Below are 19,171 nucleotides of genomic sequence, written 5' to 3'. Positions count from 1 at the left end.
AGACGCTTGCTATATAACCAAGTCGGAGTCGCCGAAACAGAGTATGCGACGCACGCCTATCTCCTTGGCCAGCTTCAGCCCATGGATGAGCGCTTCGTACTCCGCCACATTGTTGGATGCGGCGAAGTGGATCTGTAGGACGTAGTCCAGCCGGTCTCCCTTGGGAGAGGTGATGACGATGCCGGCTCCCAAACCGTTGCGCATCTTCGAGCCGTCAAAGTGCAGCTTCCAATGTGTGGAGTCAGGCACAGGCGGCAAGTACTGCATCTCGGCCCAGTCGACGAAGAAGTCCGCTAGGATCTGCGACTTGATGGCCGTGCGTGCCTCGTAGAGGATGGTGTGGGCGGCTAGCTCCAGAGCCCACTTGGCAACCCGGCCGTTGGCGTCTTTGCTGCCGATGATTTCCGCCAAGGGTGCCGTGGCAACCACCTTGATGGGGTGCTCTTGGAAGTAGTGCTTGAGCTTCTTGGCCGCCATGTACACGCCGTAGGTGACCTTCTGGTAGTGGGGGTAGTTCTGCTTCGACTGGGAAAGCACCTCGCTGAGGTAGTAGACTGGGCGCTGAACCAGCTGCTCCCTGCCGGCTTCTTTGCGTTCCACCACCAGGACAACGCTAACCACTCGATTGGTGGCAGCGATATACAACAGCATTGGCTCCATTGAAGCCGGCGATGCGAGGATGGGCGCGGTTGAAAGCACGCGCTTCAAGTCACGGAAGGCTTCCTCCGCCTGCGTTGACCAGACGAATTTGTCCGACTTCTTCAGCAATTGGTACAGGGGCAGTGCCTTCTCCCCCAGCCGGCTGACGAAGCGGCTCAAGGAGGCCAGGCAACCGATGAACTTCTGGACATCCTTGAGACACTGCGGCAGTTCCATCTTCTCCAGGGCACTGATCTTCTCCGGGTTGGCTTCGATCCCTCGCTGAGAGACGAGGTAGCCAAGGAGTTGGTCGGATGGCACGCCGAACATGCACTTGGCCGGGTTGAGCTTCATCCAGAATCTTCGCAGATTGGTGAAGGTTTCTCTCAGGTCATCAAGGAGGGTACTCGTCTCCTTGGTCTTTACAACGACATCATCCACGTATGCGTGAACGTTTCTGCCGATTTGATCCTGCAAGCATTTTTGCATGCACCTTTGATAGGTGGCACCTGCATTTTTCAAGCCGAACGGCATAGTCGTGTAGCAATAAGCCCCATACGGGGTAATGAACGAAGTCTTTATTTGATCATCCGGATTCAAAGGAATCTGGTGGTAGCCTGAATAGGCGTCTAAAAAAGACAACAGTTCGCAGCCGGCAGTCGAGTCTATAACTTGATCTATGCGCGGCAGGGGAAGGGGTCCTTCGGGCACGCCTTGTTCAGGCTGGTGTAGTCGATACACATGCGCCAGGAGCCGTTCTTCTTCAGGACCAGGACCGGGTTCGCCAACCAGTCCGGGTGCAGCACTTCCATGATGAAGCCGGCTGCCAGCAGCCGGACGATTTCTTCACCGATGGCCTTCGTTCTTTCTTCGGCGAAGCGCCTGAGAGGCTGCTTCACCGGCTTGGCTTCAGGCCGAACGTGGAGGTGGTGCTCAGCCAACTCCCTCGGCACACCCGGCATGTCTCTTGGATTCCATGCGAAGATGTCCCGATTCTCACGGAGGAAGCTGGTGAGCTCGCTTTCCTATTTGCTGTTCAAGCCGGCACCGATGGTGACGTACTTGTCCGGCTGCGCCGGGTCCAGCAGGATCTTCTTGGTGTTGTTGGCCGGCTGGAAGTGAGTCGTCCCAGCCGGGTTGCCTGCAGCCGGCATGTCCGTCTGCGCGGCCTTGGCCAAGGCGACAGCGTCGTGGATAAGCTGCTTCTCGGTGGCGATGACCAGCGTCTGGGCCATCTTGGAGCTCTGCGTGGCGCAGTCCATGGAGCGGCGATAGTCGCCGGCTATGGTGATGACCCCTTTAGGGCCAGGCAGCTTCATCTTCAGGTACCCATAGTGGGGCACCGCCATGAACTTGGTCAGGGCCGGCCTGCCCAGGAGCGCGTGGTAGGGACTGACGAGGTCCACCACCTCGAACTTGATCCGGCTTCCCGGACATCACCTCCAGCGTGATCCGGCCAATCGGCTGGCAGCAGTGGCCCGACACGATGCCATGGAAGACGGTGGGGGTGGGACGCAACTCAGCTTCTTGGATGCCTAGCTTACGGGCGGTGTCGTGGTAGAGGATGTTGATGCTGCTGCCCCCATCGATGAGGACGCGCGAGAAGCGCACGCCGCGCCGAGTTGTGCCAATGGTGGGGTCAAGGACCATGGCGTAGCTGCCCGGCTTTGGTAGGACAGCCGGTGTGTCGCGGTGATCAAAAGTGATGGCCTGCTCTGACCAGTTTAGGTACTGGGGGACCGGCGGTATGACCGCGTTGACCTCGAGGGAACGGCTCTGCTGGCTCGTCTTGTCCTCGGGCTCGGAGGTAAAGATGATGTAGGTAGCATCTTCGTCCAGGTATCAGCCATGGTGCACTTGATTAGCCTCGTGGTGCTCGAGGTTGGCGTTCTCTGCGCCGGCTTGGCCACCCGGCCCGCCGGCTGGAGGGGGCGGGGGTGGAGGCGGGAGAGGTTCTCCGCTTGTCAGCCGCTTCATGAAGTGCCAGTCGCGGGTGGTGTGGTTGGAGGGGTTCTTGCCGCTGTGGTACTTGCACGGCGAGTCGAGCATCTGCTCAAACATGAACTTCGGCTTCCAGGGCCGGTCTTGCTTCTGGCGCCGGCTGCCGCCAGCCGCGTTGTCCGACACGGTGATACGTCTCCGACGTATCGATAATTTCTTATGTTCCATGCCACATTATTGATGATATCTACATGTTTTATGCATACTTTATGTCATATTTATGCGTTTTCCGGAACTAACCTATTGACGAGATGCTGAAGGGCCAGTTCCTGTTTTCTGCTGTTTTTGGTTTCAGAAATCCTCGTAAGGAAATATTCTCGGAATTGGACGAAATCAACGCCCAGCATCTTAGAATCCCCGGAAGCTTCCAGAACACCCGAGAGCCGCCAGAGAGGGGCCACAGGGGGCCCACACATGGGGCTGGCGCGGCCAGGCTAGGGCCCGTGCCCCCTGTTGTGTGGTGGCTCCGTACCCCCTCCGACGCCGCCTCTTCGCCTATTTAAGCCTCCTCGACCTAAATCTTCGAGACGGAAAAGCCACGGTACGAGAAACCTTCCAGAGCCGCCGCCATCGCGAAGCCAAGATCTGGAGGACAGGAGTCTCTATTCCGGCACGCCGCCGGGACGGGGAAGTGCCCCCGGAAGGCTCCTCCATCGACACCAACGCCATCTTCATCACCGCCGCTGTCTCCCATGAGGAGGGAGTAGTTCTCCATCGAGGCTAAGGGCTGTACCGGTAGCTATGTGGTTAATCTCTCTTCCTATGTACTTCAATACAATGATCTCATGAGCTGCCTTACATGATTGAGATTCATATGAGTTTTGTATCACAATTCATCTATGTGCTACTCTAGTGATGTTATTAAAGTAGTCTATTCCTCCTCCATGATGTAATGTTGGCAGTGTGTGCATCATGAAGTACTTGGTATATGCTATGATTGTGATCTCTTGTAGATTATGAAGTTAACTATTACTATGATGGTATTGATGTGATCTATTCCTCCTTTCATAGTGTGATGGTAACAGTGTGCATGCTATGTTAGTACTTGGTTTGGTTGTGTTGATCTATCTTGCACTCTAAGGTTATTTAAATATGAACATCGAATATTGTGGAGCTTGTTAACTCCGGCATTGAGGGTTCGTGTAATCCTACACAGTTAGTGGTGTTCATCATCCAACAAGAGGGTGTAGAGTCTAGCATTTATCTAATTATTCTGTTATGTGATCAATGTTGAGAGTGTCCACTAGTGAAAGTATGATCCCTAGGCCTTGTTCCCAAATACTGCTATCGCTGCTTGTTTACTGTTTTACTGCATTTGTACTGTCTGCAATATTACCACCATCAACCACATGCCGATCCCGGACAGCAAAGCACTTTTACTGGTGCCATTGCTACTGCTCATACTTATTCATACCACCTGTATTTCACTATCTCTTCGCCGAACTAGTGCACCTATTAGGTGTGTTGGGGACACAAGAGACTTCTTGCTTTGTGGTTGCGGGGTTGCTTGAGAGGGATATCTTTGACCTCTTCCTCCCTGAGATCGATAAACCTTGGGTGATCCACTTAAGGGAAACTTGCTGCTGTTCTACAAACCTCTGCTCTTGGAGGCCCAACACTGTCTACAAGAATAGAAGCTCCCGTAGACATATAGCACTTTTCTGGCGCCGTTGCCGGGGAGGAAAGGTAAAAGGCTCTCATACTCCGGTCCCAGGTAAAGTACTTTTCTGGCGCCGTTGTGTGTGTGCTCGAAGCTATTTCCTTTAGATCCTGCAATTGCATCTTTTTGTTTCTTGTTTACACTAGTTTGGCATAATGGACAACAATGAGCTTCTTATTCTATTTCCTGATTTAAGACATGGATGGTTTGATGCAAAAATTAAAAAACCCATGGAACATATTAGTATGAACACTTTGAACACCATTGTTGCTAATGATATGGAAAATTCTAAGCTTGGGGAAGCTGGTTTTGATGAGCATGATCTTTTTAGTCCCCCAAGCATTGAGGAGAAAATTTACTTTGATGATACTTTGCCTCCTATTTATGATGATTATAATGATAGTAGTCTTTTGGTGCCACCTGTTATGGAGGATAAATTTGATTATGATTACAATATGCCTCCTATATTTGATGATGAGAATAATAATGATAGCTACTTTGTTGAATTTGCTCCCACTACAATTAATAAAATTGACTATGCTTATGTGGAGAGTAATGATTTTATGCTTGAGACTCATGATAAGAATGCTTTATGTGATAGTTATATTGTTGAGTTTGCTCATGATGCTACTGGATATTATTATGAGAGAGGAAAATATGGTTGTAGAAATTTTCATGTTAATAAAACACCTCTCTTTTTGCTGAAAATCTTGAAGCTGCACTTGTTTTATCCTTCTATGCTTGTTGCATTATGCTTCATGAACTTGTTTATTTACAAGATTCCTTTTCATAGGAAGCATGTTAGACTTAAATGTGTTTTGAATTTGCCTCTTGATGCTCTCTTTTGCTTCAAATACTATTTCTTGCGAGTGCATCATTAAAGCTGCTTGAGCCCATCTTAATGGCTATAAAGAAAGAACTTCTTGGGAGATAACCCATGTGTTTATTTTGCTACAGTACTTTTATTTTGTATTTGTGTCTTGGAAGTTGTTACTACTGTAGCAACCTCTCCTTATCTTATTTTTATCGCATTGTTGTGCCAAGTAAAGTCTTTGATAGTAAGGTTCATACTAGATTTGGATTACTGCACAGAAACAGATTTCTTGCTGTCACAAATCTGGGCCTAATCCTCTGTAGGTAACTCAGAAAATTATGCCAATTTACGTGAGTGATCCTCAGATATGTACGCAACTTTCATTCAATTTGAGAATTTTCATTTGAGCAAGTCTGTTGCCTCAATAAAATTCGTCTTTACGGACTGTTCTGTTTTGACAGATTCTGCCTTTTATTTCGCATTGCCTCTTTTGCTGTGTTGGATGGATTTCTTTGTTCCATTAACTTTCAGAAGCTTTGTGCAATGTCCAGAAGTGTTAAGAATGATTGTGTCACCTCTGAACATGTAAATTTTGATTGTGCACTAACCCTCTAATGAGTTGTTTTGAGTTTGGTGTGGAGTAAGTTTTCAAGGGTCAAGAGAGGAGGATGATATAATATGATCAAGAAGAGTGAAAGCTCTAAGCTTTGGGATGCCCCGGTGGTTCATCCCTGCATATTTCAAGAAGACTCAAGCATCTAAGCTTGGGGATGCCCAAGGCATCCCCTTCTTCATCGACAAATTATCAGGTTCCTTCTCTTGAAACTATATTTTTATTCGGTCACATCATATGTACTTTACTTGGAGCGTCTTTTTGTTTTTGTTTGTGTTTTTGTTTGAATAAATGCTTGTGTGGGAGAGAGACACGCTCCGCTGGTTCATATGAACACATGTGTTCTTAGCTTTTAATTTTCATGGCGAAGGTTGAAACTGCTTCGTTAATTGTTATATGGTTGGAAACGGGAAATGCTACATGTAGTAATTGGTAGAATGTCTTGAATAATTTGATACTTGGCAATTGTTGTGCTCATGTTTAAGCTCTTGCATCATATACTTTGCACCTATTAATGAAGAAATACATAGAGCTTGCTAAAATTTGGTTTGCATAATTGGTCTCTCTAAGGTCTAGATAATTTCTAGTATTGAGTTTGAACAACAAGGAAGACGGTGTAGAGTCTTATAATGTTTATAATATGTCTTTTATGTGAGTTTTGCTGCACCGGTTCATCCTTGTGTTTGTTTCAAATAACCTTGCTAGCCTAAGCCTTGTATCGAGAGGGAATACTTCCCATGCATCCAAAATCCTTGAGCCAACCACTATGCCATTTGTGTCCACCATACCTACCTACTACATGGTATTTCTCCGCCATTCCAAAGTAAATTGCTTGAGTGCTATCTTTAAACACTTCAAAAGTTATTACCTCTGATTTGTGTCAATGTTTTATAGCTCATGAGGAAGTATGTGGTGTTTATCTTTCATTCTTGTTGGGCAACTTTCACCAATGGACTAGTGGCTTCATCCGCTTATCTAATAATTTTGCAAAAAGAGCTGGCAATGAGATTCCCAGTCCCAAATTAATTAACAAAAATAGACACTCCTCCATGGTATGTGATTGTTGGACGGCACCCGAAGGATTCGGTTAGCCATGGCTTGTGTAAGCAAAGGTTGGGAGGAGTGTCATCATAATAAAACTAAAATAAAAGGGCACTCCTTCATGGTATGAGATTGTTGGCAGGCACCCGAGGATTCGGTTAGCCATGGTTTGTGAAAGTAAAGGTTGGAAGGAGTGCCACCCAAAAATAAAAATGTTTCATGGGAGCCGCTCTTTGAAGGATTGTCTGGCAAGGGGGTTAGAGTGCCCACTATCATTCGTTGACAACAACAAACACCTCTCAAAACTTTACTTTTATGCTCTCTTTATGTTTTCAAAAATAAAAGCTCTAGCACAAATATAGCAATCGATGCTTTCCTCTTTGAAGGACCTTTCTTCTACTTTTATGTTGAGTCAGTTCACCTATTTCTCTCCACCTCAAGAAGCAAACACTTGTGTGAACTGTGCATTGATTCTTACATACTTGCATATTGCATTTGTTATATTACTCTATGTTGACAATATCCATGAGATATATTGTGTCAAAAAAAATATCCATGAGATATACATGTTACAAGTTGAAAGCAACCGCTGAAACTTAATCTTCCTTTGTGTTGCTTCAATACCTTTACTTTGAATTATTGCTTTATGAGTTAACTCTTATGCAAGACTTATTGATGCTTGTCTTGAAAGTACTATTCATGAAAAGTCTTTGCTATATGATTCATTTGTTTACTCATGTCTTTTACCATTGTTTTGATCGCTGCATTCATTACATATGCTTACAATAGTATGATCAAGGTTATGATGGCATGTCACTCCAGAAATTATCTTTGTTATCGTTTACCTGCTCGGGACGAGCAGAAACTAAGCTTGGGGATGCTGATACGTCTCCGACGTATCGATAATTTCTTATGTTCCATGCCACATTATTGATGATATCTACATATTTTATGCATACTTTATGTCATATTTATGCGTTTTCCGGAACTAACCTATTGACGAGATGCCGAAGGGCCAGTTCTGTTTTCTGCTGTTTTTGGTTTTAGAAATCCTAGTAAGGAAATATTCTCGGAATTGGACGAAATCAACGCCTAGCATCTTAGAATCCCCGGAAGCTTTCAGAACACCCGAGAGCCGCCAGAGAGGGGCCACAGGGGGCCCACACATGGGGCTGGCACGGCCAGGCTAGGGCCCGCACCCCCCTGTTGTGTGGCGGCTCCGTACCCCCTCCGATGCCGCCTCTTCGCCTATTTAAGCCTCCTCGACCTAAATCTTCGAGACGGAAAAGCCATGGTACGAGAAACCTTCCAGAGCCGCCGCCATCGCGAAGCCAAGATCTGGGGGACAGGAGTCTCTGTTCCGGCACGCCGCCGGGACGGGGAAGTGCCCCCGGAAGGCTCCTCCATCGACACCACTGCCATCTTCATCACCGCTGCTGTCTCCCATGAGGAGGGAGTAGTTCTCCATCGAGGCTAAGGGCTGTACCGGTAGCTATGTGGTTAATCTCTCTTCCTATGTACTTCAATACAATGATCTCATGAGCTGCCTTACATGATTGAGATTCATATGAGTTTTGTATCACAATTCATCTATGTGCTACTCTAGTGATGTTATTAAAGTAGTCTATTCCTCCTCCATGATGTAATGTTGGCGGTGTGTGCATCATGAAGTACTTGGTATATGCTATGATTGTGATCTCTTGTAGATTATGAAGTTAACTATTACTATGATGGTATTGATGTGATCTATTCCTCCTTTCATAGTGTGATGGTAACGAGTGTGCATGCTATGTTAGTACTTGGTTTGGTTGTGTTGATCTATCTTGCACTCTAAGGTTATTTAAATATGAACATCGAATATTGTGGAGCTTGTTAACTCCGGCATTGAGGGTTCGTGTAATCCTACACAGTTAGTGGTGTTCATCATCCAACAAGAGGGTGTAGAGTCTAGCATTTATCTATTTATTCTGTTATGTGATCAATGTTGAGAGTGTCCACTAGTGAAAGTATGATCCCTAGGCCTTGTTCCCAAATACTGCTATCGCTGCTTGTTTCTTGGTTCTACTGCATTTGTACTGTCCGCAATATTACCACCATCAACCACACGCCAGTCCTGGACAGCAAAGCACTTTTCTGGTGCCGTTGCTACTGCTCATACTTATTCATACCACCTGTATTTCACTATCTCTTCGCCGAACTAGTGCACCTATTAGGTGTGTTGGGGACACAAGAGACTTCTTGCTTTGTGGTTGCGGGGTTGCTTGAGAGGGATATCTTTGACCTCTTCCTCCCTGAGATCGATAAACCTTGGGTGATCCACTTAAGGGAAACTTGATGCTGTTCTACAAACCTCTGCTATTGGAGGCCCAACACTGTCTACAAGAATAGAAGCTCCCGTAGACATCACACGGCTGCCACATGGGCGGAACCGTATCGTCGGTCCGGCTGGCCGCTGTGCCGCTTGCCGCGGTAGTTGTCCCGCCGGCTGCCGTGAGAGGCGCCCTCTGCCGGCTTGTTCTCAGCCGACTTGTGGTGGTCCCGCCTGGACGGAGCCGGTGATGCCTCAGCCGGCGCCTTGCCGGCTTCTTCAGCCAGCGCATACTTGTCGGCGATGGCCATGAGGTAGGCCATGGTCTTGGGCTCGCTGCGGCGCAGCTTGTGCCACAGCATGGTGTTGGGCCGGTAGCCGCCCATGAAGAAGCTGATGGCCTGGATCTCATGCACGCCCTCGCAGGAGTTGCGCGTCTCGCACCAGCGCGTCAGGTACGCGCGATCCGTCTCGTTCGGGCCCTGCTTGCACATCTCTAGCTGCTGGGGGCGACCCGGCCGGCGGTAGGTGCCGGTGAAGTTGCTGATGAAGGCTTCTTCGAAATCAAGCCAGCCGTTGATGCTGCCGGCTGGCAGGTTATTGAGCCAGGTGCGGGCGGAACCGATTAGCATCAGGGGGAGTATCGCACCGCCCAGCGCTTGTTGCCCCTGGCGATGCCGACTGCGGTGGAGTAGTCCAGCAGCCAGTCTTCCGGCTTGGCGGTGCCGTCGTACTTGGGGGTGTCGCGCGGGAGCTGGAAGCCGTCGATCATGGGCTCGTTGGCGATGCGGGGCCCGGAGCACTTTGGGCCGGCTGGCCCCTCTTCCTCCGCGATGCGGGATTCGACCAGCCGGTCAAGGCGGTCTCTGGCGTCGGTGGGCTCGATGCATGGGCCCAGCCGGGAACGTGCCGGTTGGCGAGTGCCGGCTGGCTCTGGAGCCGGCCGGTGTTGGCGCCTTGGCGCCGCCTGCTCGGAGTCGTGCTCCTGGTTCCGGCTTGGTGGTGGCCGGCTGCGGCCGCTGTGGCCGCTGTCCAGCCGGCTTGTCCGGCTTGAACCTGCGTGGGTGGCGCGGGAGTCTTTGCGCCGGCTTGGTCCTGGCGAAGAGGACTCGGCCGTATCCCTGGGGGGCGTCCTTGCTGTTGCCTGCAGCAGCGCGAACGTGAGGGGCTCTGGGAGCGCTATACCTGGGGTCCTTTGTCTGTTCGGCTGCAGCCCGACACAGATCAGCCACCCGCTTCGTCTGGTGGCGCAGCTCTTCTCCCTCGAGGAGGCCCAGTTCTTCCGCAGCGGCTTCGGCTGCGAGGATGTTCTTGTCGGGGGTGTTGTAGACGGGTAGCTCCATGGATGGAGCCGGCGCTTCCGCGCCATCGCGGTCGATCTCGGCGCCTAGGCCGCCTCCTCACCGGCGGATCATGCCGGCTCGGCTGGGGTTGTTGCCGCCTGGTGTGAGGCCGTGGGCGCGGTCGAGCTCGCGCCGGGTGATTTCCAACTGGCGCTTGGCAGCGGCCAGCTCGTCAGCCTGCTTGAGGAGCTGGCGATGCGCCTCCAGATCCGCCTCGACGACGGTGGCGTCGCCGCCTGCGGTGAGCGGAGAGCTCAGCTTTGCCCGGACTTCGTCCAGCCGGGATGGTGACGCGGGCTCCTTTGGGCCCGAGCCGGATGCGTGGGGGTCGACGTTGCGCTCCAGGTTGGGGCCGCGAACGCGAGTGGACTTGGTGGGGAGCTCCTCGCCAGCCATCATGACTTCGACGCAGGGGCTGGCGGGAACGCTGCTGGCGCCGGCTCCTGGAGGAGGGCTTGCGTAGCGTAGTACCTGCCGCGGGTAGCGCGGCGGTGCGACGGTGGCGACGTAGACGTCGTGGCCGCCGAAGGAGATGACGCTGCCGCCGGCAGGGAAGGGCCGGTCGGCGAAGCAGCCAGCGTTGTCGCTGACGCAGTCGAGGGAGCCGAATCTCCAGATCAAGCCTGAAGCGACTCGCTCGCCGGTGGTGATGGTGAGGCCCGTCCGGATGAAGACACCGGCCGAGGACGCTGAAGGCCCCACGGTAGGCGCCAAATGTCGTGGTATCGTCACGGCATATGCCATAGGATGGCTAAAGAAGGTGGTTTCTAGATGGTCTCACGGTGGTATCCGGATGCGGGTATGGGGACGAGTGACACAGTCGACGTACCCAGGTTCGAGGCCCTCCTGTGGAGGTAACACCTCTACTCCTGCTATGAGTGTATATGGTGATCACACAGTACAATGGTGCTCCTAGAGCTGTATCCGGCTTGCCCTGGGAGGCTAAGGTAGACGAAGGTCTCTCTCACAGGGCAGCGCTAAGACTAGAATGAAGTGAGAATGATCGATCCCCTGCACGAGAGGGGGTAATGCAGCTTATATAGGCGCTGGCACTTTACATAGAGGTCCCTATGATCTACTGGCCGGCTTGGCCGGCTTCGGCTTCCGCTCCTGTCCCATCCGACTGCCTGAGTCAGCGGTATGGAGAGGAGGTGTCTCTGTCGCCATCATGCCCTGTAGCCGGTATGGACCGACGTATGCCATGATGGCCTGTCCGGCGCGTGGCACTATTGCTCCACAGTGCCCCGTGCTTTACGGGGGATGAGGTCAGCGTGGACCTGTGAACCCGGACCACCTACCCAGTTCCTTCTCATGCAAGACTCGCCAGCCTCGAGTCGGTCTAGGGTGTAAACCCCAGTCGGATATGGCTTGTAGAAGCCGGCCCAGCCACAGCGCAGACGGCCGTAGCCAGGCCGACTAGGACTTAGAGCCAGCCGGCTTCCGAGGCAGCCGGCCACGGCTCCAGCCGGCTGCTCCTCAGCCGGCCAACCTCAAGCCGGCTGCTCCGCGTCCGTTGCCCTACCCGGGGTCTTCCCCCCGACAGAGAGTTCTCTTTGGAAGAAGAGAAGAGAAGGGTAAGGTGGGCGTTGGGTTGTGGAGCGGGGTCCGACTCGATGGTTCAACGGTTTGTTTGGTGTTGTTTTGCTTACTTTTCATTTTCCACATACTATTCATTTTACCTTGAGTCGGTGCTCAGCGACAAGACTCTTCAATACACTTACACTTTTTACTCCATCTGTATATAAATGAATAACTTAGTTTAGTCTAAATATCTTAGATTTGTCCAAATTTTGATGTATTTATACACTAAATAGTTTCTATATGTATCTGAATTTTGACAAACCTAACACATCTATTTATGGACAGAGATAGTAGTACTTACTTCTAAAATAGTACATGGGCTAAAGGAAAAGCCACATCACTTCATCAACATGAGCTAAATCTTACATGAACTGTAACATAAATAGGTTCTGAGATTTAGTCAAAAAAGAAGGTACACCGTACACCCCCAGAATATATTATGTTAGAATAACACCCATTTTTATGATAACCACAAGTATGTTCCCAAACAGTTAAGAAAAAAAAAAGTATGTTCCCAAAGCAATGGCATGGCCAGATTCCACACCCAAAAAAATTGTAAATTGCACAACTACTCGATCCACTGGAAGTCAAACCTTGCAAACACATGCATATTAGTGTCGCGTAGCCGAAACCAGAAATGCAACGGGTCGATTTTACTTAAATCATTCTCCCGTCGCCGCCGAGACGGTGACGGCGCCGAACCACCGGGAGCAGGTATAGACGGAGCAGAAGGCCTGTAGCGTGGTGAGCATCAGCATCATGATGGCGGCGAGGAAGGTGAGCAGCTGCCACGAGTTGAACACGTACTTCCTCAAGAACCGCTTCGTCTTCACGCGCCACCGGCCGTTGTAGTACCGGTTCATCTCCTCCACCGCCATGTCCACCGCCCGGACCTTCGTCAGCCGCGTCGACTTGCTCATCCCGTTCCATAGCTTCGTCACCTCGCCATCGCTCTTCATCCGGTTCAGCACCACGCCGCGCTTCCGCAGCAGGGCCACGTCCCCGTCGCCGTCGATGATGCCGTTCATCAGCTCCGTGTACCGGGTGAGCACCAACGGGCCGGACGCCGCCGAAGACTCGTAGGCGACGAGGTTCCGGACCATCACCTCCGTGTTGCTGTCGACGGTCACCACCGGGAGGTGCAGCGTCGCCGTCTTGCAGTCGAAGCTGATGCTCGAGAGGCCACCGGTTGTGGCGGCTACCTGCACGCCGGCGTTGACTAGCTCGGTGACCGACGGGACCATGATTTCCTCGATCAGCGGCGGCCGGCTCAGGTTGGACGACGTGGATGACGGGTCGACACTACCGTCGGCGCCGGACATGAAGAACGACTCGACGGGGTGCTTTATCCCGGACATCCCGGGCACGACCGTGAGCATCTTCCACGGCGCCTTCACCGCGAACGCGATCGGCTTCATTATGAGGTGGAGAGGGCCTCTCCCTATCTTCGACGCCACGCCCCACAACGCGGCGAACAGCTGCGCGACGTACTCGCCGCCACCACCGGACGCTTTCTCGTCACCTCCGCTGCCGCCGCCGTTCTCCGGCTGCTCCTCGATGTCGTAGCTCTCGTCGTGGTCGTGTGCCTCCGCCGCGTCGTCCTCGGTTGGCTTGGGCACTATCAGGTAGTAAAGCAGCTCGAGCAGGTGCGCGTGCTTAGCGACGTCGACCGCCGGGAAGTCACCGTCGATCATCTTGAACGGGAAGAGCTCCTTCGTGAACCCGGTGACCATACTCGCGAGAACAGCGCCGGCCTCCTCCTGCGACGCGCACTGCGGCTCGAGGATCTTGCGAAGAAGAAACAGCGGGATCTGGTTCTCCAGCATGAGCATGTCCCGGAGTATCAGCCCGTGGGCCGACTTCCTCCCTGCAAAGTCCACCAGGTGCGCCATCCTCGACGACACCCTCCGCAGCGCCGGCTTGCCACTACCATCATCAGCGGCGGAGGCGTAGATCTGCAAGAACTCGAGGAGGAAGGCGCCGTCGACGACCATCATCCAGGAGAGCGTCTCGCCGCTGAAGTCGAGGTAGCGGTGGTAGTAGGCGCGGATCTTGCGCTCGAGGCGGTCGGCGAATTGGGCGACGAGGGCGTCGAGCTTGAGGCCTGCTGGGCGGAGGCGGCGCTGCGCGCGACGGGCGGAGGCGAGCTTGTAGCGCTCCATCTCGTACAGCTCGGGACGCCAGTGGTGGTAGGGGCCGATGGCGATGAACTGGGGCACGTACGCCTCAGGCTTGTGCACCAGCAGCTGCTTGGGCACGTTGAACACCGACACCGGGATGCCGTTGTCGTCCTCGTCGTCGGCGTCCTCCGTCAGGGACTCCCGGATCTGCACCACCCACCGGAGCTCGTCGAACACGAGCGGCCGGCGACCGCTGCCGCTGCCCTCGTCGGAGCTGGAGGCCATGAATAACTTCTCTGCGCTCGCTCGCTATGTACGTGTGCAGGGCGGGGCAGGGTGCGTGTGCCTGTGCTGTGCCGCCACGGCGTAAGAGCAGCTGGTTGTAGATTGTTAAGCTCACCGATGGTGGTAATATATAGCTGTTACTAATGATCGATGGATACTACTGATGAAATTAGGATTTTAAATTTAACGCGGGAGACGCCGATAAGAACGTGGGAATTAAGAACAATAACGGTCATGATCGAACTCCCGACATTTGGTGTTTCTTTTTGTTCTCTGTTTCTTGTTTGACGAACAAAATTACTTGATGTCTCTCTTTTTTTCCTTTCTTTATGTCTCTCTCTTGATCAATGGACATCGTTTTTCACATGTTTTCATTGTATAGACGGGGGCAGCCAAAAAGACGACGTACGTTGCTTTTCGGCCATATTGTGCTTGGCCAATAGTACGATCGATACTAGTGCCTTGGTGCAAAATCTGATCGATCACACAGAAGCCTAGTCAATAGCAAGCTAAGAGCAGGCCAACCTTTTACATTCTCCTCGATTGGTATCTTCTCTCTGGTAACCATCGCCCCGGCGGCCAGCTAGTGCAAGACAACGGCGGACTGAATTGCTGGTGGTAGTGGTGCTGAATATGTTTGCTCCTTGTGTAGCAAGAAATGACCTATTAGCGGCGTGGCAAAATCGCAAATAGTGACATGTATGTGGCATATCACTGATATAGTGCCACTGATACTTGATACATGTGACGTGCCATGGACACACCACCAGTAATTGACATACTGGTGGAGTGCCAGAATAACACGCCACTCATGACATAATAATGGTTGTGTGTCCTTATAGTGCCACGTCGGTACTATATTCCTCCCATGTGGGCAACGTTTATCCCACACACCATTGACGTGTTTTCAAAAGTAACATGTCACCGGTAGTGTCTTACTAGTAGCGTTGGCAAAAGGGCACGCCAATAACCATACCAGTGGACTTGGCATACATCTTTGTAAGGGGTTGCATTGTGGTTTTGTTTCAACTTTTTATGTTAGTTAGATCTTAAAAACCTCGAAGATTTAGCCAACTTATTAAGTTTATTGCTATATTGATCTATTCAGTTGGGTTTATACGACCAATATCCAATGGAGATAGGGTTGACATAACGACGTTGCAGGACTTTGATGAAAAAAATAAGTACATATTACACCATTGATGAATAGGGAAGGGGAGGGATCCATGTTTGCCGTATGGTGCGTAGAAAAAAAATGTTTGGTTAGGTTTTGTTGTTGAGACTATGTCGATGTGCCATTGATTGCGGTGGTGTTGTATCAAATAAATGTCTCCCGGATCCAATCCCGTCTTGGTGGCGCTTGGTTTGTCGTTTCTGAGGAGCTCGTGAGCTTCTGTCTCCGATGGTCTTCATGGAAGACTACTTGGTTCTTCGTGTTGTTCGTAATCACTAGTAGAATGTAACCCGCAGTTACTAGGGAAAAATCTTTAATATGTTAACAATGTTAAGTATTTTTTTATGTGGATATTTGTTCCTTCTTTTACCTTTTATTCTGATATACATAGTCGCTTAGACATGGACATATTCTTGTAGGCACAACGAATTTGTCCTCTTATTATTATATTGAAATAGTGATCATATGGGTATATGGGATGCTTTGTGCACCATTTAATTTAACCTGCAACACCCATATTAAAGGTATAAGTTGCTTTTTTATGCACCATTTTTGATACTATGTAAATTTGGTCTTCTAACTTCCAACTCGACTTTTACCCTTCAACTAGTAATCCTATGTACTCTTGGTTCTTTGATTGATTTACCATCCTAAAGTAGTTTTTTGTGATCCGAAAGGGTACTACAACACCACATATTTGTAGTGTCATCATACAACAAAATTAAGTAATTGGGGGAATGTAATAAAATTTAAAAATAAATGCAACTATTTGATAAAAACCCCAAAAATCACATAACTATGAAAGTTTCAAGGTTTGTAAACAAAAGTTCCTCTTTGATATTTTTATATCTCCTTTTATATTTATGATTTTATTTTTATCACAATTTTGTCTATCTGCTTCTAGTTAAATAAATTTTTGAAACAACGTTAAGAGAATTCTAACCTACATGAGAATTGATCTCCTCTAGATTTCATAATACGTGTTGTTTAAGAATAATCAATCATTAATTGTGTTTCCCAATAATTATAGAAAGTATTGTTAAATGGAAAATGTCAAAATGATATTGCTAGGTTTTATCACCATATAGTTTATCGTAATAGAACATCTATAACTTGTTTTTACCATTTTTTATACTACTATGGTCTAACTCTTACTTATAGAACCAGATCGATATATTAAACTACCAATATTGTAAATAGGAATACGATATATATTTATTAGATTAATTTGGTGACTACAGATATGTTCAGTCACCAATTTCCTCGTATAACTTTGTCTCTTTGAAACATAATTTGGGGTTGATAATATTTGCAAACAAATGATGACAACTTAATATTTTTTATCAATCCATTATTGTTGGTTGTTTCTTAGCATGTTATCGTAGAAAAACTTATAATGTGCTGGTTTATTTAAGTAATGAGGAAATAGACAAAAGTTGTATCATATGTAACATACATCTCTTGCACTCGATCATAGACAAAAAAAAAAACATTACTCCCCTAATCACATGCAAGCATGAGACAAAATCATTAAATGCATGATCAATTAGATATAACCCTCAATGACAATATGCATAAAACGGCCATCCCTTAAAATACACCACTATCTACGATGGAATGATAAGAGCCAATGCATAGAATAAAGGCCTTAGAGGGAACTTAAGATGGAAAACTCGTGAAAAATTCAATCTTCTTTTCATGAAAAGAGTTCCAAAAAAAACATTTGGAATCATGCTCCCATTATATTTTTAAAGCAAAAATGGAATAACAACGAAAAGCATCCAGCTCCCCACTAAAAAAATACCGTTATCATCAATATAATTTATTCGATATCGTATTGCTAGGTTCGTTGGCTAGAGATACCTTTATACCTTTCTGCGTCTGAAAAATATTTTGTGGTCCGCATGATACTCCGTAAAAAGCATAACGTTGGATTAATTTTTTTCATAATGGCAGGAGATATACCATATACTCATTGATTAAAGGAAAATAAATTTTAATTACATGGAAAATGGTTTAAGTGGATAGATCAAAGTTGATCTTAGAGAAGGTAAAATAAAAACGGAAAGCTCAACAACCTGATCGAACTGTGTCCCTCCATATTGTGCCGCATTTCCATCCACCTCTTCCATGATCCGCGTGTAGATCCCTGCTCTCTATGTTCTCAAATATTTTTGTGGATATATGCCATTGATTAAGTAGAGATGATAATTTTTTCTAAAAAATAAGTGCAGGATTTATAAGCCCATACAGAGAAATTTACTACTAAATATAGTGGAGTAATGTATAATCTCAGAGGACTAAGTCTTATGAAAGTCTCAAGCAACGGGTTGGCGCTATACCGAATAACTTACCCTTGATCAATTAATACCCAACTGCAACACAATGCTTATAGAGGTAGTGTACCTATGGTCATACGCCTGTGCTCCGGTGTCCCCCCCCCCCCCGGCGAACGACGTTGTGGTGAAAAACACATGGACGGTCAAGATTACCCGATACCCCTTCGGCGTTGTGTATAGCGGGCCGCGCGGGATTCAGGTGTACGGTATTTTGTACGCATATGGGGAAGACGTGGCGAGCAACGTGGCAAGGGAGAGGAGGCGTCGGTGACATGTAGACCAACGTGGCGAGGTAGCGGAATCGTCGGCGCATATAAAAGCCCTGGAACCGCTCGACCGCTTCCATTTCCCCCATTCCCCACTTCTCTCCGCCAAAAAACCCTCCTCCCTCTCCCTCTCACTCCGCCGGTAGTTGCGGTACTAGATCGTCGGCGATTCACTAGATCTGGCGGCGATGGAAGGTGGTGGAGCTGCCGCGGACGATGTTAAGAAGCTGGCGGTCGTGGAAGGGGATGCGTCGCCGGAGGCTGTTGGAGGTGATGGCGGTGCTGTAGAGTCGAGCAAGGCGGCGACCGGTGCGAGGAACACCGGCGTGGAGACCTCCGTCATCGGGTCGGTGGCCGTCGGCTTGGTCGCCGTCGGCTCGGTGGTGGCGGCAATGGCGGATGTGGACGCCGACGAATCTGCTACAGGGGAGGGAAGGCCGATGCGGGTGCATGTAGCGTCGCATGCGCTGAAGCTGCCTCCACCGTCATGGTGTCGGCGGATCTGGTGGAGGAAGCTTCATCGGGCGCGGCCTTGAAGGCGGTGGCGGATCTGTTGTGTGCGCCGGCGTCCGGCGACATCTGCGAGGTGAAGGGCGACATGCGGATGGAGGTAAGTGCGCTATCCCTTATTTTAGGTTTCGATTAACATTTTTTGGAACTTGTAGTTGGTTAGAGATAACACGGTATGTTGATGGTAGAAGAGGTAATCACATGCTCCGATAATCCATCCTAATCTGTTGTAGTATTTGACAGTGTGGTGCTTGCCAATTATGGCATCAGAATTACCAATTGATTATTTTTGTGTTCTTACATCTCATTACTGCTTAAGTGCCTTGTAATATGTGAGTAATGATTTCGTCCGATAAGATTTTGCATAGAGCGGCAAAGAGTGAAGTTATTATTGAAGAGTAGAAATTTGTTTTGGTAGTTCTTATCATATTCTTTCTCACTTCTGGTTGGTTGGAGATAGCAAATTATCTTGATTGT

The 19,171-nt window shown here is 49.2% G+C and overlaps 1 protein-coding gene across 1 annotated transcript; it reads right to left on the bottom strand.

The window, feature by feature from the left end:
- Nucleotides 1–12,400: 12,400 nt before the first annotated feature.
- LOC124670373 (putative UPF0481 protein At3g02645) lies at nucleotides 12,401–14,487 on the bottom strand. Its single transcript, XM_047206886.1, has one exon. The coding sequence runs from the start codon at nucleotides 14,403–14,405 to the stop codon at nucleotides 12,663–12,665; it is 1,743 nt and encodes a 580-aa protein (XP_047062842.1). The 5' UTR covers nucleotides 14,406–14,487; the 3' UTR covers nucleotides 12,401–12,662.
- Nucleotides 14,488–19,171: the final 4,684 nt, after the last annotated feature.

This window comes from Lolium rigidum, chromosome 1 (genome assembly GCF_022539505.1).
Source record: "Lolium rigidum isolate FL_2022 chromosome 1, APGP_CSIRO_Lrig_0.1, whole genome shotgun sequence".
Taxonomy (NCBI): domain Eukaryota; kingdom Viridiplantae; phylum Streptophyta; class Magnoliopsida; order Poales; family Poaceae; genus Lolium; species Lolium rigidum.
This window is presented reverse-complemented; position numbering and strand designations above follow the sequence as displayed.